The 24464-nt window shown below is 31.2% G+C and overlaps 3 protein-coding genes across 3 annotated transcripts in view; 2 read left to right on the plus strand and 1 right to left on the minus strand.

The window, feature by feature from the left end:
* LOC126772258 (uncharacterized) overlaps positions 1–24464 on the plus strand; it is a 347965-nt gene that overhangs the window by 39177 nt on the left and 284324 nt on the right. The gene's annotated exons all lie outside the window — the stretch shown is intronic.
* LOC126772183 (kelch-like protein 5) overlaps positions 6565–24464 on the minus strand; it is a 343872-nt gene continuing 325972 nt past the window's right edge. Inside the window, exon 12 of the transcript XR_007669631.1 lies at positions 6565–6574. The gene's annotated coding sequence lies outside the window, so the exon portion shown is untranslated. The remainder of the gene's footprint in view (positions 6575–24464) is intronic.
* LOC126772543 (uncharacterized) lies at positions 15104–23701 on the plus strand. Its single transcript, XM_050492942.1, has 6 exons — positions 15104–15187; positions 15260–15377; positions 16130–16265; positions 17808–17871; positions 22098–22252; positions 23572–23701. The coding sequence occupies exons 1-6, from the start codon at positions 15104–15106 to the stop codon at positions 23699–23701; spliced, it is 687 nt and encodes a 228-aa protein (XP_050348899.1).

The following is a 24464-nucleotide window of genomic DNA, read 5'->3' on the forward strand; positions in this document are numbered from 1 at the left end:
TCCTCCTCAAAAGAAGTGGAAGCCCTTGCCTAGAAGTGGAACAATTACTAGGTGCTACGTCAATTTACAGTATAATCTTAATATATAAACATGAACATCATGATTGGTTATGTGTACCAAAAGGCTACTTACAAACTATTCAGTTGTAATTATTAACAGATTGTGACATTATGAGAGTGAGGGAATAGAGAGTGCACTTGTGCCTGCGCATATGTCCTGCGCAGGCACTGTTTTCTGTATATAAATTAACTAATTTGACGGTGCTGTACCACACAGGTGAGCAAATGGGTGTGTACAGTATACATACCTTTACCATTTATTTATAGTTCCTATACAGGAAAGTTTGCCAGAATTACTAGTTTTTACGGCTTTGTGCAAGCCCGCCTGAGTAGGCACCACCCACTCATTAGATATTCTACCACTAAACAGCAATACTTAGTATTTTTGCGTTCCGGTATAAAGAGTGAGTTAGCCAGTGTAACTACAGGAACAAGGGACATAACATCTCAGTTCCCAATGTCGGTGGCGCTTTGACGATGTAAAGAATGGTTAATATTTCTGACACCGCCAATATCTAAGGCCGGTGGTGACCACTTAACAGAAGGTGGCCCATTTGCCCGTCTGCCTTCCTATAACATAAAAAAGTAAGTAAAGATTAGTCTTATAGAATGAAACAAATGATGCGGTAAGGCGTTTTATATTCTAAGATAAATCTACTGTAAACTTTGACTTCTACTCGTACCATACACACACATACATATAACCGAGTTAGACTCGCAAGGCAATAACCATTTGTCAATGTTAATTTATACTGTCCCTTGTCGACGGTAATAAAGGTAAAATGCTTTGGTTTTATTCCAGCTGTGAAACACTCATGCGCTTAAAACTTTATCACTTACGAACAAATAAACATTAGAATACTAACGATTAATGTTTTTCTTTTTGAAATCGTATAAAAGTGTAAATGTCCCACTGCTGTGAACTGTATATATATATATATACCACCATATATATCTATCTATATCTTTGGTATACACATGTGGCAAAATAACTGCGGACCAGGGTGCCAATTCTACGAACAAAAATATCACTTTATCGCAATCACTAGTGATAGAGCTTTGTGCAAGCTCGTCTGGGTAGGTACCACCCACTCATCAGATATTCTACCGCAAAACAGCAGTACTTGGTATTGTTGTGGTTTGAAGGGTGAGTGAGCCAGTGTAATTACAGGCACAAGGGACATAACATCTTAGTTCCCAAGGTTGGAGGCGCATTGGTGATGTAAGCGATGATTAACATTTCTTACAATGCCAATGTCAATGGGCATTGGTGATCACTTACCATCGGGTGGCCCATATGCTCGTCCGACTTCCAATTCTATAAGAAACGTAATCGTTGCCGTTTAACCGTTTTCTTATTCTAATAACACAACGATCCTGTTGCGGTTCGGTGGAAGTTGGATCAAAATAGATTCGGGAACGTATAGTCACAGTAATAAATGAGTGGAAATTACTCCAAGTTAAGATTCAACTGAGGTTTATATTTGTGATTCATTGAATCGGTAACGTAATATAACCTTTGTAAATTAGCAGAATTGGAATTGGTAAATCAAAACATCTTCACTTCGATACTTCAAATGACTTCACTTGAGTTACATTGATTCCTTTGTTCCCGGTAATTGCTATCGGTAGAACTTAAAATACGGAGCAGGATTTAGATGTCCGAGGGGCCTTGGGCAACAAAGAAGTGGAGGACCTAAATTATTTTCCAAACAAATTGAAGAATTTATTGTAGCATACAATGATTATACTTGTATTTTATAATGTATTCATAATGTGCTAGATTAAATGTGTATAATCCTATATTATATTTTATAAATATTTTTTGTTTTAGAAATTTCTATTATGGGGCCTTTCTCTTGTAGGCTAGCGCTGCAGCTCCGGACCCTCCTTTAAACCTGGCCCTGTTAAAATATATATATCGGATCAATTGACAAAATATAATTGATTGTTAGTTGCATACCGCAAGTTACAAATAGTTTATAATTTAATAGTTTAAAATTTATATTTTTAAATATTAATTTTATTTAATTTGATTTTTTATATTATTTAAAATCTTACATATTTTTTTAAATATTGTGTCTGATGTCACGGCTAATCAAAGTGCCCCTACTTTGATCGACCCCGCTCGAGGCATCATCTAACGTGCTTTTTGGCAAATCGGGTCGCAATTTTAAAAAAACGCGGGATCGAGGTGGAACATTTGGGAGATTGAATTATTGTGAGTGTGTTAATTGTATTCATTGTTTACTTTATATTAGAAACTGTGAAGTAGGTAATTATTGTGAAGTGATATTTGTAAAATAATAAAATTATACGAAACAGTGATCACTTTGTTTTGTGCTCGCATATAACCCAAATGACGCCTACTCGTGGACGTCGAGGAGAGGTTACAAAAAAAATTCAAAAGATCTTGCTTCACATCAGCAAAATATATTTTGATTTTATTTTACGCTAGTTTTCGCTTGCGTGTTAGGGGGGGGGGGCATGTCAGGTGTTAAGTATAAAAAGAAGTAGTAGTAGTAACAGACAAACAGACAGAGTTACTTTCGAATTTATAATATTAGTATAGATGAAATGGATATACTCGTAATGTTTGTTATGTGTCATTAATTCCAAACATTGTGTTCCTATTTGAATCCTAATAAAGTTTTAGGCTGCGGTTAATAGACTGTGACATGGTTGTGACATGCTTTGTTAAATTACATTATCATATTAAAACACCGCAATGTTTAACACGAGATGCCTATTGGCTATTGAAATATTAGTTGAACGAAACAACCAATCGCTTACCATTAAATGGCATCGTTTTCATGTACAACTAAATAATTTAATGAATGAAAATACTATTGTTTGTTGTTTTGTTTTAAGTTTCATAACATACTTACTTATTATAAATGAGATAGATGATGTTTGTGTGAATATTTCAATGACGTAATTCGGTATAACAAATAATTTTAAATTAATTGAGACGTAAATTGTACAAGAAGTAAATATATAGTTTTTATTTGCATAAGATTCGATTTTTAAGCACTTGTTATTTTTTATCTGAAAAATCAGAGATGCAATCTTTTATGTCGTAGTAGTGTGTATTAGCTACTGATAATTTTAAAATTAGGCTCTTAGTATAATATTTATTATGTAATTCACGCATTATTTGATATTATCTTTACAAAAACAATATATCGTATCGAATCACTACATAACCAATTAAACATTAAATACATTTTTAATTGAAGTCGAGATGGCCTAGTGGTTAGAACGCGTGAATCTTAACCGATGATCGTGGGTTTAAACCCGGGCAAGCACCACTGAATTTTCATGTGCTTAATTTGTGATTATAATTCATCTTTTAGTTGACGGTGAAGGAAAACATCGTGAGGAAACCTACATGTTTGTAATTTCACTGAAATTCTGCCACATGTGTATTCTACCAAACTGCATTGGAGCAGCGTGGTGGAATAAGCTCCAAAACTTTCTCCTCAAAAAGGAAGAGGAGGCCTCAGCCCAGCAGTGAGTCATTCATAGGCTGTTACTGAAATAGTTTTTATTAAAACCTTCTATATCTTATTCTGTTAATCTTACATCTAGTTCATTTATTTTACTTCCAATCTTCAAATTAAGTAGGAAATATCTCCGTAATTTAATTATAGAAACGAAAATCAATCCCAAAGTCCCATTTTTACTATGCGAACAAATACTTAAAATTAACATTTTTAATTAATTCGTCAAGAAATTCTCTGATTGGCAGCCTTTCATTCGACCCCGTTGCCCAGGATACACCACGTGGAGGTGACTGACATGCACCCCATCTAACCTGACACCTAGCTCAACCCCACTTATAGATGCGAGCGTAGTTTTTATTTATTTATTTATTTTGAACAAATTATACATATCATAAACAATACATACGATAGTAACTACAATAGTATAATACTGTGTCGTGGCTACTAACGCCCTCCAATTCGACAGCACATTTATTTATTATTTGTTCATTACAAACATAACAATCAAATATCATTTAATTTAACAAAATATAATATATACATATATACATCTAAATATATATACTATAAGGAAGGGATGGGGTAGGAAGAAAAAATAGGTTAGGTCAATTTTATATTGATCGTTTTAGTAATGATTCAGTCTCATCATAGCCCAAATTGAGAAGCCAGTCGGTCATTTGAATTTTACACTGGTAAGTCGTAAGTGAGAAAATATTGTTCTTCTTGTTTATTCTATTATATAAAATTGAGCTCGAGTAATTGTATTGGTGACTGGTCCGGCAAACCCTATCATTTTTGCGTTTGCTGACGGCGGAAACTAGTTGATTATAATAATAATGTTAACATTTAAAGGACAAATGCATATTTTTCTAATCAAAAGACGACGTGAGCTATTCACGTCGTTTCTAAAATTTTCACGAGTGAGACACAAAGTATTTTTTATTTTTTAATAGAATAGTGCTGCTGACTACCATTGCATGAAACGTAGTAACGCCTTGGGAATTTTGATTATTCAAAGGCAATTTGTATAGACAGCTTTGTGAACAGCAACAAGATTAATCTAACCAACAACAATAATACTGTATAATAATTCAGGGTTAACCAATAGCTTTATTGTATTGTTTCATAGAAATATGCCTATAATTAGTAATCGGAAATATAATTTTATTGCTTAAATATTATGTTGTACATAAAATATAAATAAGATATTTAAAATTAAGCTTATAACGTATATTATTTTTATAGTATAGGTAGGCGGATGAGAATATGGGCCAGCAGATGGTTAATTGTCACCACCGCCCATGGATAATGGTATTGTAAAAAATGTTAACCATCACTTACATCGCCAATGCGCCACCAACCCTGGGAACTAAGATGTTATGTCCCTTATGCCTGTAATTCCACTAGCTCACTCATCCTTTAAACCGGAACATAACAATACTAAGTACTGCTGTTTTGCGGTAGAATATTTGATGAGGGGGTGGTACCTACCAAGATGAACTTGCACAAAGCCCTATCACCAGTAAACTACCATATTACGTTTTAATGAGTGCGCACTGGTTGTAAAGTCCCGTCACTGTATCTCGCTTAGTGGTGTTCTTCGCAGATTAAAGGGTGAGTGTAATTTAATTTCAGGCAATAACAATAACAACTTATTCTCATGGTTGGTGACACATTGACGGCGTTAGGAACATTTTTAACAGTGGCAATGTCTATCACCGACCATCGGGTGATTAGCTTTTGCATTTCCTTTTTAAAATTATAATTAAAAATATGTATCTAAACCCTAACGTATTTTAATTAAATGTTTTCGTAAGCTTTAATTACGGTCAGTAGTGTAATCTGTTTTGTATTAAGCACCTATTTATTTAGGTCTATTTGATACATAAATAAAAGATTTGGCTCAGCGTGTCGCTAAAATATATAAGGGTTAAAAGCTATTTTCGTCGTTTCGATAATAATAAAACATTACATCCAACGATCTTTGTACCCCTTATGGAATTCAGGAGTTCAAAGTTAATTACATGGATACGCTGTCGTAACGAGGAAATGTACCTTAATTAATAAATATCTTTTCTTTCTTTTCACATACAAATCCCATATAAATATTAGTTAGCAAAAACTAAGTCATATAATTGTTATTATTTCATTTTCATATAATCATTTGTTTAGTCTATTATATATATTTATAGGTTTTGTCAAGAAAAATGTCATTAGAAGTACAAAATGACAAGATGTTTATCATTTGAAGTTTAAACATAATTTAAAATCTTACATTAATATCACATACCATAACGTAAGATGTAATTATAATATGGAAATAATATAATTAACATGGAGAAGAGAATACATGAAATTACCATTTCAGAAAGATAATTTTGTTACAGTAACAGTTGTGAATGTCCCACTGCTGGGTTAATTCCTCCTCCTCCTCCTAAAAAAATCAACCTCGACATGATTGTAATAAATTTACTGTAAGTAGCTGCTACTAATATATTTTATGAAAATGTAATATTGTTTGATAGATTTGATTGATATATATAATTTTGTTGCCATTTAACTCAGTGGCATGACATCATTATTGACACACCTTTATTTGTATGCAGGTGCAAACTGTCATGTCCTTCTAATGTGGTCTTGGAGTTACCAGCTCAGTTATGTGATATTCTTACCCACTAAACCTTCTGCGATGAACGTCCTCGATATGGATTGGAGAAGCTGCGAAATCAGCATGTAAAGAAAGGTAAGGCCCCACCTCAATAACGCAAACTTAGTTTATGACGACAGTGTTTATTTTTTGAAACCTCTAATTATTAATGATTTCTTAAGAAAGAAATCTCAAGAGATATTAGACAACTGCGCTGGACAAATTATTGTGCATAAGTGTGCGCGCAAACGTGGCACTTTCTTTCCTAGCTCTCATAGGGCTCCCACACAAAACCGCGAATTCGCATCGCATCGCAAATATCTGCGAATTCGCTCGAACGCACCGCAAGAATTTCCGATCTGCTTCGCATCGCACATTCCTGCGATATTACGACATCCTTGGTGACGACATTTTAGTCCGCTCTGAGACAGCTTTAGAGAAAGACGCGCGGCGCCTGCGCCGCCTTCTTTGTTTATAAAAAAATGGCGGAATATGATATAGATTTTTTAATAGCTTTAATTGAGGAGCGTCCCGTCCTTTGGGACACAAGTGATGAACAAATTTGATTTTTCGCAAAAAAAAAAACAATTAAAATGTCAATAAATAAATTTTGTTTTACTTTACCTGATAGTCAGTCCCAGCATTTCCAAAGGCATAACAGGAATTCTTCCCTTGTACGATCGTTTTTGAAGGCATGGTGATAATAAACTCAAAAGCTCTTCAAATGAAGATATTCTCATTCTAAAATAATCAAAAAATTTATCTTCTTCAGTTCTCAACGCATAGTACTTTTGAGTAAAATAGTTCCCATCAGAGTTCATAATCGTAATAAATGGATGAAACCAGAATCTTCTTTTTCTTTTATATCTATTTAACAATAACAGCAGTGCAATAATCTTTTTGCGATCCATCTTAAGCTTCCTAAAAACACGTCCAGTACGGCTGACTACACTTGAAGGAGTGGTCGCCCTACCAAACGGTTTGCCGCACTAAATCGTATCGCAGAAATTCGCATCGCAAGTTCCTGCGATGCGAATTCGCATCGCATCGCATCGCAGTTTTGTGTGGGAGCCCATAATCCGATGGGCAATATACATTTATAAGGATTTCTATTAGTTTTTTAGAAGTTACGTATTTATAACGGCCATAAAAATCGTATTACTTCAAAGATTACTCTCACTCAAACCTCATAATTTATTTATAATTATATCTTCAAATGACAAGTAATTTTTGTTCCTACATTATTATATACATATATATAATATACATAAAAATAGTGTTATGTAAAAGTTTCATATAGAAAGGAAAGGAAAAAATGCTTCATTCACAACTCAACATGAAAAAAAACAAATGTACAAATTATTGTTCTAACAAACTGTCACTTCATCTCAATCGAATCGGAACTTAATCGTTGCCGTTTAACCTTTTTCCTATTAATTAATTTAATTAACAATTGCTTACATAAAAGTTAACATTTGGTTTCGAAATCACGGTATATGGTAACATCATATCGGTTTGGTTACAATCCTAGGGATATATAATATTATAGTAGAAGTTGCATTGGAATTGAATTGGAAACGTTTAGAAACCGTTATATATTAGTAGCATTGGACAACTTATGTTTAGTTAACATACTCTTAGTACTTATGTTTAGTAATAATTTATATCTATAATCTTAAAATATTTTAATTAATTTAAAGCAAAACTTTTATTAGAAAAGTTCGATATGATATTTTTTTTGGGATAATTATTATTGAGTATTATAATTATTATGAGAATAATCGTGAGAGAAGGTCTATTCACGATTATCAATTTCATCTCAAATTACTCTTATTGAATAATTTGAGCAGATTTAATGAAGTAGCTTTTGTATTAAATTTAATGTTAATATTGATATTAATAAGATTTTAACTTTTGGCAAACGTAGCGTAGGACGCCCTCCAGCTAGGTGGAGTGACGATATTCACAAAGTGGCTGGCAGCGGATGAAGAGAGAGCTGAGGATCGAGCTCAGTGGCGTGCCATTGGAGAGGCCTATGTCCAGCAGTGGACGACGAAGGGTTGATGTATGTATGTCAGTCATATCACTAATTCATAAAAAATATATACATAAGGTACAACAAGATTCGCTTGTGAAATTGTGTCTGTCAACATATATGGAGCAAAAAAATTTATTTAGAAACAAAGAACGACGAAATATATATTTTATCAGCCATGAACATAGAATACAATTTAGAAATATTGTTCTAGCTAACTTTTTATTCTTTATAATTTACTCAAGAATAAACGTTGTAATAAAAATTGACTTCTGTCATGAGATTTGAGACTTAGTTGTTTTATTTCAAATAATAACCATTTTTTTATTATATCACAAAATAAGAGCCAGTATGACCCAGTGGCTAGAACACGTGCTACTTAACTCAAGATTACAGGTTCACAACCGGGCTTAACACGGATTTTTCATCAGATGCAACAGATGAAAAATACGAAATATCTGGAGTTGAAGAAATTCATGATTAAAAATTACGTTTAAGATGTATAATATAAATGAATAAAATATAAAAGTATTTGTTCATTTATCAAACGCAAAAACATTTAAAAACTAATCCGGCATTTCGTGCTCAGTGGTGTAGAAAGACATCGTTTACCTACTGGACGTATCGAATGAAGTTATGTCATGTGTATTCATCATCTGACCGACATCATGAAACTGAGCCTGCTAGAATAAACTGAAATCCTAAGAAGAACAAGGTTTTATATAGCAGAGTGTTTTACACCTTAGTAAGATCAACCCCGGATTTATACCTGTACTTACGAGACACCGGCGTAGGGGACCACAACCAGGCAAAATTATTCTTATGTTACTCTAACCGCTTCGGAAGGGGGAGGGCTCAAATATCAAAGTGCCTAGCGGCTTAAAACCGGGCCTGAGTAAGACTAAATTTCCCACCAAATTGTCAACTTTGTACATATATTTATGTAAATTATAAGTCGAAATAATTTTATATGAATATAAACTTAAAATCTAATATATCGACCGTTGTTTATGTACTTTGTGCTTATAAATACACTGGTTTTCACCGTTTCAAATACAAATAATTGAACTGCTAAAACACAGATATATAAAGTACTAGTATCCACACGCGATTTCGCCCGTAGAGGGCGACAACAACGAACAAACTCACTTTCATATTTATAATATTAGTAAGGATTGATGGTTGCCACCCACCTATGTTGACTTGCACAAAGCCTTTATACTAAAATAAAGTTGAAGATATAAAACTGCGCCATAAACTTGTATATGAACAAACTTTTGTTGCTGTCAGCTGTCACACGTACTAAACTCGAAGTACATATACACCGAAAGCAAAATTCCATGAATGAAATGAAATTACTTTTGTGAGAATATCAGCCAATTCAAGTATTTAGTATTTTTAGAGCGATATAAAATATGAGTAATTTATAATCAAGCGTCGGTCATTAATAGAGTTAAAATAAAAGGCACGCAATTTTAGTTAAAAACCATTCAGTAAATTTGCGATATATGTATATTATTATTTTAACACTCATAAAAGAAGGTGTGTGTTACACTTCGATTATGTCAGTCGAGCTACAAAGTATGTTTTAAAGATACTCCGCAAGAAACAATGCTCCCACATGCTTGAACCGATTCTAAAATAATGAAAACAAACTAAAATGATTACACAATGGGCCGTTTTTTTTTTTGAGTATTATAAATTTATGTCGCATATCGCCTTCTGGAATTATACGAATACCATGTCTAATTTCTAGTTTTTGTTTTACATGACCCAGCACTGGGCAAAAGTCTCATTTCTCTAAGTTTCATCCGACAACTTTCTTCACCACAAATCATAAGATGAATTAAACACGTATTAAGCACATTAATATTCAGTCTTGCGTGCCTGGGCTTGAACATGCAATCATCGGTAAAGATTCCAGTGATCGAGCCACTGAGGCATCTCATATTGCAGTGAATCCATAAATTTTTGACAGGTACGTAAACAATCACCATCTGCATTCCTGACCCTTATTCTCGACATAGAATAATAATTTAGTATCTACTATGATTAAATCATATTAGATAAACATCGTAAACCTTATATGATATTATTATTATTAAAATAGTGTTAATGTTCCCATTATTTAATAATAATCCTGAATATTTTCTATTATTTCGTTAATAAGAAACATTGGTGAGGTAAATTATAAAAATGGCCAACTTAATTTTGTGTAAAAATATGCCCGTAACAAGAACCGCTATGATAGTTTAATTTATTACCTTGTTTACATTTATTCCACATGACCTTGTTTCTGAATTTGAAATTAATTTATTATTTGTGATATGAAATCTTTAAAAGATCTTATAATAAAGATTAGATTTTGTATTATATTGAAAATGATTCAAAACAAATTAAATATTATAGCTACATAATAATATATCAAAAAAGTTTGTTTCTGCTTCGTAAGCAAAGACAAAAGGATATTCCGTAAAAATGGATCCAATAATGCTTAAACTGTTCCGTATACAAACCTACAGTAACTCATTCACTGTCAAAACTGTCGAGCTCTGGAAATACACTACCCGCAGATATTCGGCAGTTGAAACATTTACATACTATGAAAGGTCATAGGAAAGATATTATTTTGTTCAATTCCATTTTGTGTTTGATTATTTAAACACAAATCGTATGTAGTTTATAATTACTTTTATTTATTTTAATAGGGATAAACGATTCACCTCGTCGACTTACTCACGACACACACGACAATACACGATATCGCGAGATATCTGAAACTCTTATAGACATTAAATTAATATATATTTAGCATCCAGAGGTAAATGTCATATTGGTCTTTTTAAAAATACCAAATCATACAAATTGATGTTAATTACTCCATTACTTTTGAAAGTCTAAATGACAAAATTGAACACATTCCACAAATCACAAGTCGCGACAAAAATCAAAAATTAATTTACCTTTAAGTTCATCAACAAAATGGCGGTTTTAAATTAGCGCGCATCTTTTTTTTTAACAACGATGTTGTAGGAATAAATGGATCTCCTAAATATAAAATTATTAGCATACGTACTTCATTTGCTGCTTAGAAATCTGCTAAACATATTATGGTGTACTTACACCATAAGAAATTTTCAATATTATCCCAATTTCGTTATATCGATTCAGCGATTTTGGTTTGCAAAATTATTTGTTTTGGAAAAGTAGAGATAGGATTATATGTTTATTTTAACTAAGATTATATATGTTATTATAATACGGTATATACATATTTTATTGTTAAGAAGATTGTAGATGGGTTTAATTTATATAAGCTTAAATGACTGATTAACATAACAAAACACACGTTGAATAATAACGCTTTACTTTGTACAACAATATCAGATGATTTTAATTATAATAAATTTATATAAATTGCTTAAATATTCGTTCGGAGGTAGGTTATTCAAAGAAACGATATGTTACTAATTTTACTGTTACCCGGGTGTCTTCACAAAAACTGCCATTGGTTTATATGGCGCACACCTATAAAGCTTCCGGTCGGCATGAATTGTTCCGATATCATTTTACACAAAACTTTAATTAAAAATATAGACCTACTTTTTCATGAAACATAGCATAACATTTCTTCCATTGGTAAAAACTGTATAAAATTCGTTCGCTAATTTTTGAATTTTTCGCGTTCAGACAGATGGACTCAGCATGGGTGGACTTTGTTAAAAATAAAATGTTGTAAAAGATTGTGTGGTTGGACGTTTGCTCATCACGCTCGAAGAGCTACAATGCTACTTTGTAAGAACGTTTTGTGTCACTCGTATATACCCTTTGTTATATGCTATTTTGATACTTGTAAATTTATCGACGCTTATCATTTACTGACATTTTGAAATTGTGTTCTGAGTTTCGAGTTTGTACCGAACAGCTCTACGAGTCGGATTCTAATGAAATTCTGAATAGAATTCGTTTAAATAGATATTGTGAAATAGAATATATTTATAATAAATGTTTATTATAACTTAGGTATAAATGTATATTGGACTTCGTTCGTTAGTTCGTATTCATGTTTTAATTTCAGGAACATGTAGGCTTTCAAGCCGTTTCCACAAATAAATATTGATTCAAGTTAAATAGTTACGTATATTAATTATATGAAAATATTTTGTGCAAAATGTTGCTAACATAAACATATATAGATCGCTAACAATATGATGTTATTTGTATATAAATTGAGTCGGAAGGAATTGTGCCTCGTGACAGCTTCCATGGCGTGTATCGTAAATCGATAAGTTTGTATGAAAACAATAGACTATTATTGGTTTACACGCATAACGTAATATATTTGAATTATTCCACATAAATTTTTCCAAAAAAAGAATCCGCGAAATATAAGGGATTAACTATTATAATTTAAGGTGAGATAAATTAAGGTCATAAATTGAAAGTGTTATTGAAATTGAGAAAAGCTATGAAAATCCCGAAATTTTAATGAATTCATTAAGAACAAACTATTTTGACGGGAAGTAAGCTGACCGGAAGGTTTTAAGGCTCTTTAATTAAGCCAAACACTTTATTCAGATGAAGCTCGATACTTTGAGCATTCTTTTATTCATGAAATTTTTGTTTTCTTTTTATAATGTAGGTTGTTTTTTTATAATATAGAAATTATGAGACGAAGGCATTGAAATATTGTAATAAAATTAACTCCAAGGCGACTTAGTAATTATATTATAAATAAACAATTTACTTTTAACGTTGCTTCTCCTGTGTATATTTTACTTTACATTTTATCGCGATATTTAATATCGTTTACAGTTGAATATTTTATATTTTCAACGGATGGCCAAATCCGAAAGTATGGGGAATAGTGAAAAATACTCTCAAAGTCAGAGCCAAAAATCTTTATTCAATATAGAAGCGTTACACTTGCTTATTGATTGTCATAAATCTACCACCGGTTCGGAAATAAACACCTCAGACCTGAGAAGAACCGGCGAAAGAAACTCAGCGAGTTTTTTTTTTATATCTCATTTCTTAACAAGAAGTGCAATACATATACAAGACTAACCAAATTATATATACCTTTTTTTTAATTTGAGATAACCTGGAGACGATCGTTTCATTCCCAGGGTGTGCAATCATTTAAAAAATCATCGGATGTGTAATATCCTTTAGCACACAAGCGTTCCTTAACGATTCATTTAAATTTCACAATTGAATATTTTTGAACGTTTTCTGGGATCCTGTTGTAAAAGCGTATACATTGTCCCATAAAAGACTTACTAACCCTGTGTAATCTGGTAATAATGGTTGTAAGTTTATACTTGTTCCTGATGTTAACAGTATGTACGTCACAATTTCTAGGAAAATCTTTTTTGTTTTTTCGTACATACATAACATTATCAAATATATATTGAGAAGCGACAGTCATTATTTTAATTTCTTTAAATTTACATCTAAGTGAATCTTTAGGGCCCAGGTTATAAATTGCACGAATAGCCCTCTTCTGCAGAACAAAAATCGTATTAATATCGGCTGCATTACCCCAGAGTAGAATGTCATAAGACATTATACTGTGGAAATAACTAAAATACACTAGGCGAGCCGTATCTACATCAGTCAACATTCTAATTTTTTTTACTGCGAAAGCTGCAGAGCTGAGTCTATTTGCCAATTTATTAATATGAGGGCCCATTGAAGCTTAGAATCTATGGTGATACCAAGAAATTCTGTTGCTTCTACAGCATCTAAAGCTTCTCCATTTAAAAGTCTAAAGAGTATTTTGATGAAAAGGGTATCATTGAATTTTTGAAAATAATAAAAATCAATATAACTAGTAGTAGTTTGTAAAAAAAAACACATGTATTATTACACCAATGAAAGAATTTGATCTCAACACGCAATCACTGTAATGCTCGTAAAAAACATTTAAAATCAATCAGTTTCCCGCCATAAAGAGTATCTGTCAATGTTCTTGTTGCCAGATTAAATATATATATATATACATAGATTATTATTGCTTAGTATAAAAATGTCAGAGGTTCTTCAATATTATTTAATAATAACACTATATATTACAATTTTACTGAGTCTTAAAATACTAATTAGATACTTAATCTAATTTTGGGAAGTATGATAGATTTGCAGTATTTCATAATGTAATCTAATGAAAGGCCTTTATTATAATATTACAATTAATCACATAATTACGAATTTAAGGACGTTTTACTAAGACACGGACGGAACAATTCAAATTACCTTATTATGCATAAAAAAATCATTTACAAATCACATCGACATTTTACACTGACAGATGAAAATTACCATGTTAACCGCGTGTAAAAGAATAGCAAAAATTGTCCGTAATCGCTAACAATATGTAAATCCATATATAATTATTTTTATTTTAAGTGCATATGGTTTGTCAATAAAATCAAATACATTACAAATTTATCAAATAATTTTATAAAAAATAAATTAAATAATTATAATATAAACGTTAATTCTAAATTTTTAATTCAAAGCATCTCGATATGTATTGAGATTAAAATACCTTTCTTTTCCATGAAATAAATAAACACTCCATATTTTTTTATCACTCGAATATGACTAAAATAACAAAATATTTTTTTATTTTTATTTTATTATATATTTTTTATTTAATTATACCAACACATTTTTTTATTTAATTATATTGGCTGAATACTGTTGAATCTAATGCTTTATATTAAAGAAAGATTAAAAATATACATACAATTTGGCGCGAAATCTATGTGCAAAAATATTATTATTATTTTTATATTCTAGCGTTGTATCAAACCAATACAAAAAAAGCATTGTAAAATTAATTTTAATAATGTTTTCTCCAGCTGAACAACAAGTTGAAATATGTCTTCTTAAATCAAATTTAGAAGAAATAGAAAATGATTTAGTTGCACAGGTACAATTAAATTTTGTATTTTGAGTTAAATAAATGCTGTAAGAAGTTGTTGAATTGAATCCTTTGTTATAGCGTTCTGCGATACCGGCACTAGACGCTGAAAATGAACAAAAGTACCGCGAAACTATGACAGCGTTGCGCGTAGCACGCTCTCTTAATACTGAAATAGAACGTCTTAAACAAGAGAGTGGTATGTATAAGTGTTAAACATATTGATATCTATTATTAAATTTTGTAGTAAAAATATAAAATTCTGTTTTTATATTATATTTATTTATTATATTATAATATTATATCATATCTAGATAATCTGTTTTAATGTGTTAAGTTGGCTAGTGTCATTACAGGCATAAAGGATGTAACATCGTATATCCTATGGATAGTCCTTCCCATCAGAATGCCTAGTGCAAGTTTTTTTATTCATTAGATAGCGTTAACGTTAACTGCAATTTGAATGGAATGAAAATAGAGGTGCCTATTGATAATTATCAGAACTCGCAATAAGCAAACATGTCCTCCTTTTAGTTAGGCTTTGTAAAATTATATAAAAAAGCAAATGTAGTCACAAACATAATAAAAAGAAGGTGGCCACTCTTTCTAAAATTAGTATATAGTATTAAGGTAGCTGTGTTTAGGACTTTATTGTTTTATAGTATTATGGAATAAGTAAAAAAATATATTTATTGCTAACAATGAAAGCATAACAAACTATCACGAGCTTCCTTCACGTGATAGTTTGTTATGCTAAAATTAATCTTGATTTATGGCTTAAACCCAATATGACCTATATTGGGCTTAAGGCATAAATTAAGATACATATAAGCATAAGTTAAATGTTATTAGGATAAATAACTGCCACTCCGGATAAATGCTATTGGAGTTTGAATATTGAATTTTTTATGCATGTAATTGTACAAAAATGACAACGAACTATTATTTTAGTAAGACTAACTGCTAAGCGCATGCAATTAAAACGACAAAGTGAGGAAGTAAGCGAAGCACTTGAAAGAGCTCGCATGACTCGCAGCGAACTCGAAGATTTATTGAAACAGGAAGAACGCATTACAGAACTTGAAATGTACGGTTGTGTTTTCCTTTTCGATATTTTGAAAGATGCATATTTATAACTTTATATCATAGCCATTAAAGATACATGTTAAACATTAAAAGATCATCAATAAAACCACTTTTAACTGCTAAAATAACTATAACTGCTAAAATAAGTTTGCTTAACTGAACCGATCATCATGAAATTTTGCGTTTTGTACAGAAAATACACCAACATATTGTAAACTTTCTTAATTTCGAAGGTATTAAAATTCAAACACTCTTCTCCGTCTTAACAGTTTTATTATTTTAACATAACTCAATATTATTCACAGTGGTAATGCAATTTGTTTCACAACTCAAAAATTACCGTTCCTCTTTTTTTTTTAAAACCAAACAATGCGAGCTTCTTGCTAGTACTCAACTGACTAATCATAATATAATATTTTTCGGAACCAGTAGTCAAAATAGAGCTACTAAATAATAAAAGTACAAAATATTTAAATATACAATATAAAAAATAAACAAGCAAAAATCATATATATATTTACTACAAAACGTGTAGTAAATAGGACAATAATATAAATTATAACTTATTAAATTCTTTTCATAATGCAGACTTATTTTAATGGGTACGGCTATTCTTTACAAAATGGTCAATAGTTATTTAAAATTACAGTATGATTATTTTATCAAGCTAACAACTTACACTATTCCAATCGGAGAAGGACTAAAGGTAAACAAACCATAGATGTACAAATTGCGTCCGATTTGCTAATTGTTCTGTTGAAAATGCACTACAAACAGTTCTCGATTAATTTACCTTTATTTTGAATACAACACTATTCCACTTAACTAGTTATAACCGCATTAATTTAACTTTCGAAGTTCCGATTACAACTTCGCGGACATTGAAAACGCCATTTTTTCGAACATCCATATTGAATATCATGGATTATTCTAGATCTCGACTAAGGATATCGCGTCAATTCGGTGTCAAAGTTGTTTATTTGGGTTTACTCCTCTTGTGGTTGGAATAGGCTATAGGGGTGGGTGAAGCCGCGGGTGATAGTAATAATATATAGCAGGCATAATTGGAAAAAGCCGAGATGGCCCTGTGGTAAGAACGCGTGAATCTTAACCGATGATCGTGGGTTCAAACCCGGGTAAGCACCACTGAATTTTCATGTGCTTAATTTGTGATTATAATTCATCTCGTGCTTTACGGTGAAGGAAAACATCGTGAGGAAACCTGCATGTGTCTAATTTCACTGAAGTTCTGCCACATGTGAATTCTACCAACCCGCATTGGAGCAGCGTGGTGGAATAAGCTCCAAACCTTCTCCTCAAAAAGAGGAGAGGAGGCCTTTAGCCCAGCAGTGGGACATTCACAGGCTGTTACGGTACGGTACGGTAGGCATAATTGATTTCATTACGTAACAGAATATTCTCACGCAATATCTTAATTCCACTCTTCCGGAACGCTGTTAATGAAGAATTCCACGTAATCTCGTATAGTAAGTAATAAATAAACTCTTGCCTTTTATTCTTTCTTCATTAATAACTGTTTCAGACGAAGATATGAAGACACATTACGTGAGCTAGCTGATCGATTTCGTAAGTCCCGAATATTTTACGTAAGTATTAAAATATATTTTCTTTTTATTTGTTTGAAATCGGAAAATGTAATTATTTTTAAGTGTAATAACGCAAAAACGTGATAGTTTTTGCGTTATTCCTCTTAACTCTTACTTAGCAACTTTCATGTCTAAATTAATAATTTATATTTCCATTACGAACTAAGGTTATGTTTATATCTATACTAGTCCTGTCCCGACTTCGGACGGGTAACATTTATACAAATTTAGTTTATTTTTATATTTAGTTTAGTGTACGTTGACAGTAAGTCAAGAGAATTGATTTTATAGATATAAATGGTATTACGTACAATAGGGAACTACCAACTACCTTGCGTAGATTGGGCTCAGTTCATGTCTTCGGTTCTCTTATTTATACATCTTCCATAGGTTATCAGCTACTGAAGGAACCTGGGAGTGTCGTCCATACTTATGTGACATACATTGTGATAGAACTCACAAAGAACACAGATTCATTTTTTTTATGAGAGCGCGTAAAATATCAAACGGTCTGTTCGGATATCGACGACAAGATAGTAGTTCCACGCATGTGAAATATTTGATGCTCGATATAATGTTTATCGTAACGACCGTGATTACGAGCAGTTAGAAATGACAAAGGGAGGTGGTACTCTGATAGCGGTCGGTCGCGAAATTGATGTTGATGTGAGAAATGTTCAGTTGCCTAATTTTCCTAGTGCTGAAGTCACTTATATAAAAATTATAACTAAACGCGGTATTATTAGGAAAATTCTGCATCTTTTTTGTTGTTACTTTCCACAGAATAATTCTCAAACGGATTCACAGCTTAATTTTTTTGAATTTATATCTGATTTGATTATAGAAAATTCACAAGATGATATAATTATTACAGGTGATTTTAATATACGAGATGCTGTTTGGTCATTAAATAATAATAATTCAATTTATATTTTAAATCCCTCGGAATATCTCCTTGTACATCAAATATTTGTTTTTATGAATTTTACTGGATTACAACAATTAAATTATATTCTTAACTTAAATAACAGGCTCTTAGACTTAGTACTTTCCAATCTGAATTGTAACATATCTCGTGTGGACCCTTTATCAGAACCTGAAGATGAACATCATCCTTCCCTTTGTATTAAAGTTGATATGAATACCATTGAGCGAAATTTAAATCCAGCTATTCGTGTTGTACGTCGCTTTCACAGCGCTGATTATGATAAAATTAATTTTGAATTAGCTAAAGTTAACTGGCAACACGAATTTAAAAACAAAGATATTAGTCAGGCAGTTGATACGTTCTATCTTATCGTAAATCACATTATAGAGACATTTGTCCCGTCTAAGTGTATAAATGAGATCAATAAATATCCACGCTGGTTTACGCGACCCTTGATAAAATTAATTAAAAAAAAATTAAAATTCCACAAAAAATGGAAAATTTATGGCCAACAAAACGATTATAACAAGTTCTCTGAATTACGTCTACAATCAAAAAACTTAGAAGGAACGTGTTATAATGAGTTTCTGGAACGAGCAGAGAATAATATTCGTTTTAGCTCAAAACAGTTTTGGTCCTATATAAAGACTAAAAAAGGTCATACATCTGTACCTAATGTAATGTATTTTAACTCTCAAGTTGGATACAATGGACACGATATAGCAAATATGTTTAATTCTTATTTTCATTCAGTTTTTGAGGATAATAGTGGAAATCAAACAATGGATCACTATTCTACTAGCGCAAATCAGACTATCATCAGCTCTATCGAGATTGTTGACAAAAAAGTAGAACGATATTTATCGAACATAGATACATCCAAGGGTTATGGTCCAGATGGAATACATCCCATTTTCTTAAAAAACTGCAGTAAAGTGTTATGTGTGCCTTTAACAATGCTTTTCAAAAAATCATTGGACAACGGATTATTACCAACTATTTGGAAAAAATCTTTAATTACGCCGATTTATAAGTCTGGAAATAAAAACGATATAAAAAACTATCGCGGTATTTCTAAATTGTCAGTTATTCCAAAACTTTTTGAAAAGATTGTCTATGATACGATATTTCCATTATTAAGGCCTCTACTTACCTGTAACCAACATGGTTTTATTAATAAGCGATCCACTGAGTCCAATCTGTGTGAGTTCTTGCATACAGTATTAAGTGCTATGGAAGTTGGTTTCCAGGTAGATGTCGTATACACTGATTACTCGAAAGCATTTGATAAGATATCGCACAATTTGTTATTACAAAAACTTAACAACATCGGTATACATGGTGACCTTCTACGTTGGCTTACATCTTATCTCCGCGAAAGATCTCAAGCCGTTGCTATTAAAGGATATACGTCTAGTTTTATTCCTGTAACATCGGGTGTACCACAAGGTTCTCACCTTGGCCCTTTACTTTTTAACATTTTTATTAATGACGTAACTAATTGTTTCAAAAATTCTCAAGTTTTATTATACGCTGATGACGCTAAAATTTTTAAGATAATAAAAAATAATCAAGACTGTTTTCATTTACAAGAGGATTTAAATAAATTAGGACAATATTGCATTGCTAATAATTTGCAGCTTAATGTTGACAAGTGCTGTGTAATTACATTTTCGAGAAAAAAAGAACAAATAATTTTTGACTATTCCATATTTAATACTAAATTAAAAAGGGTAACCGAGGTGAGAGACCTTGGGGTACAACTAGACAACAAACTTATATTCGATAAGCATATTGAGGAAATAGTGATGAAGTCGTATAAAATGCTTGGATTTATCTTTCGGCAAGGGGCAGACTTTAAAAATATTCATACCTTTGTAATTTTGTACAATGCTTTCGTTAGATCACATTTAGAGTATGCGTCAACTGTTTGGAATCCACAATATGCAAAATATGTCAACTTAATTGAAAATATACAAAACAAATTTATCAGGAGGTTGCGATACAAATTTACTTTTCCTGACTATGTTTTTATGCCACTTGAAGAACGTAGAGAACAAAGAGACCAAATGTTTCTTTACAAAATATTAAATAATTTAATTGATTCTCCATATCTGCTCAGAGAGATTTTATTTAAGTGTCCTCGTTTTAACGCTCGCTCTCAGGATACTTTTTCAATACCCATTTATAAAACTAATTATTTCAAAAATTCTTTTATTCTAAGATCTTGTAATAGTCATAATAGAAAATACAACCACATTGATCTGTTTAAAAATAGTTTAAGTAAATTTTATAATCTTGTGAAAAATACTTATTAGTAATTAACCATAACCATATTTACGTTAAAATTTTACTTTGTCATAAATAGTTATATTTTATGTAACATCAAAATTAGTCCACTTCCCTGTTAAAACAGTAGTGGAAACTTAACTGGCATAAGTGTTAAAATATGATTATTATATTAAGTTGTAATATACGATATGCTGTATGTTTCCCTAATAAATAAATAAATAAATAAATGTGGCGCTGTGGTCGCGCCTATAACCAATAGGAACATTTCTGTTCGATTTTCTCTATTATGAATGAAGAAAGTACTTAAACTCATTCTTTAAAAAAGCTAAGAATGGTATTGTCTAATAAATTCAAATAAAAATCAATAATTAAATTCGTAGTATAAATTCGGATAGTATAATATAGTTACTTAGAAAATGTTAGTTCAGGTGCTATCCTGGCAAACGCATATTGTATACCTAAAAATTTATTAAAATATGAAAACGATAAAATAACATATACGATTTTTTTTTTTTATAATACTATAACATAATATCTCTTTACTCATACTCTATGAACATTATAAAATGCAGAGAGAAAAATCTCTTAGTTTACTCCTAATAACAAACTAATTCTTACAGATTGAATTTTAATGAGTGTATTCAATTTAAATATTGCTCAAAGTTAACTTTAAATTAAATGTTTAAATCCTTTTTAAACAGCATTAATTAGGACCTTTAAGCAAGTTTGTTTAGTAGGCCGCTTAAAGGTCATGATATTTTTACTGTGTTTGTCTCTGTCTCTAGGTGTGTGTGCGCGCGTGTGTGAGTGTATGTGTGGCGGAGCGTGTGCGTGTGTGATAATTTCATTGAAAATAATATAATGAAAATTGTATCGACAATTACAATTTTCATTATATTAATTTCAATAGATATCGAGTAAAACTAGGAAATTTTGATTTCGAGTACCTTCGTTTAAGAAGGCGGCTAAATTTAATATTTCTAATAAAATATTCTCATTACAAAAGAACGAAGAGGAAATTAACAACGAACAAAAAGTGGTAAAGGAAACGAATTCAAAGCTTTTAAACGAAGAAACGGCACTACGACGCAAACTTTCCGAGCTGAAGAAAGAACTAAGTGACATACAAGCCGATGTTCCTGAGGATATTCTTTCAATAATGTAAGTATTTAATGTGAAATACAATCAAAGTTAGGTATTAAGTATACGATATAGATTTAAGAATATAATTTAGATTTATTTTTCTGTCTTAATAACTAAATATAGTTTACTTCATGACCAATTATAATATATTATACGTACACATTCTTTGGTATTTCGATTTAAGTAAATTTGCGATCAAAAAATCCAAAGTTTTTTATCTATTTACTGGAACATTCTGACTCGACTTTTTTATTCTATCACATTCAATTCGGATTTACTTAATGATTTAAAAAAAAAAAAACAATATTTAATATAATGAACACATTTGCTGTCAAGGAAACTTAAGCTTACACACGTATATAAAGACATCATATATCGGCTTATACGAAAAGGAGCAACGTGGTGGATTACATTTCTAATCCTCCTTAATAAGTATGAAAGCTCTTCTAAGTATTTACATAAAAAAATACTTGTACGTATGCAATTTTCAGTAATATTAACCAGTTTTTGTAACATTTAATAAAATTCCGATCCTAATGCCAGTTTAAGTACCTTTGTTAAAATCGGATGTAATCGTTCATCTTCTGCCTAGCGTTTTCCCGGCCTAGTAACGCCAGGGTCCGCTTAAGTAATTATTGTTTGTAACAAATATATTTAAAGGTTAAAATAAATGCAATTAATACTATTTTTTTAAATTAAAAGGTTAATGACTGACCTGCCTGCCAGATTGTATTTTTAGTTTTTATTTATTTTATTTGGGAAACAAATAGTACATTTATTCTTAAATTAGCACATATACCAATTAAATTTCCACGTATATCTAAAATATAAGAGCAGAACAAAAAAAATATTGAAGGTAAAAAGTCATAAGAGTATTAAAAATTTAAAAATTAAAGTTCTAAGTTTTAATAATCTCTAAAACAATCTTCCTAAAGTTTGAGATTGATTCCGTAAAGTAATTATTATATTCCTTAGAAACTTTATATATAACGGAATTGCCATTACTTACTCATACTACGCCACTTTTCATAATTATTTTTTATGAAAAGGGCAAACAGATGCATATAACGTAAATATTTAATGAATTTAAGGATATATATGTATCATGGTCATAAATTGATAATAAATACTAATTGAATTTAAGCAAAGCAATATTGATGTCTCCTAAAATCACTTAAATTTATTCACCTAAGGCTTTACTATTCGTCTTTATATTTTATAGCAGCAATCCCTGCGAAGTTTGTAAAATTAAAACCTGGTCTAATCTTTCAGTTCGATGAGAAATTCTATTCTTGAAGTGAAAAGGGATCTTGTAAGTTATAATTAATCTGTTGCAGTGGTCAAATGGATTTGGAGAAAAAGCTAAAATCACTAACGGCTCAATGCGACACACTACGCTCCAAGCGAGACTATCTTCTCAAGACCCGATCAAGCACGTCCTTTCAGCAATTTACCCGCAAATATTAATTTTTCACTTTCATTTAATAAAAAGTAACCTATTTCGATTCCTAATGTGTTGATAATGAGTATTTTAAATAGAATATAACTTGTAATACAGAGAAATAAAATAAATTTTCATCATTAAATTTTTGATTCTCAAAATCAAAAAAATCACTTACACAATCCGAAAAAACCTACCTACATAGATAGCCTTCCTTCTCCTCAAAAAGTGGAGAGGAGGCCTTTAGCCCAGCTGTGGGACATTCACAGGCTGTTTATTACGGACATAGATAGCCGTATGTATGAAAAATATAACACAGCTTAAATTTACACCGTTTCCGCCGAAACGAGAATCACGGTAGGTATCGGCAAATATTTTTTTAGGATGTAATTAAAATTAATAAACAAGTAAACATAATTATATCACATAAAACAATGTCCCCCGCCGCGTGTGGTTGGTTATTCGTCTGTCTAACCGCGATAAACTCAGACTAACGACCGGGTTTCATAAGGTTTTTTGAATGAACGGACCGATTCGTGAGTAAGATTTACGTATATAATTTATTGTGGTTTTGTAAAAATTGGCTGAAATATGAAGACAATTGTTGAAGAAATCATATCGACTGCGAGTTTTTTCTATTGATTTATAATTTTTAAAATAGTTAATATATTCGAAAGAGTTAATATGTATTACGTTATAAGCTTACTTTATTACTTATAGGCCCTTATTCTATCCTATTCTTCGGATAGCTAATACTGTGTCATACGTCAAAAGTATATATGGTACATA

This window comes from Nymphalis io, chromosome 12 (assembly GCF_905147045.1).
Source record: "Nymphalis io chromosome 12, ilAglIoxx1.1, whole genome shotgun sequence".
In the NCBI taxonomy this organism is placed as follows: domain Eukaryota; kingdom Metazoa; phylum Arthropoda; class Insecta; order Lepidoptera; family Nymphalidae; genus Nymphalis; species Nymphalis io.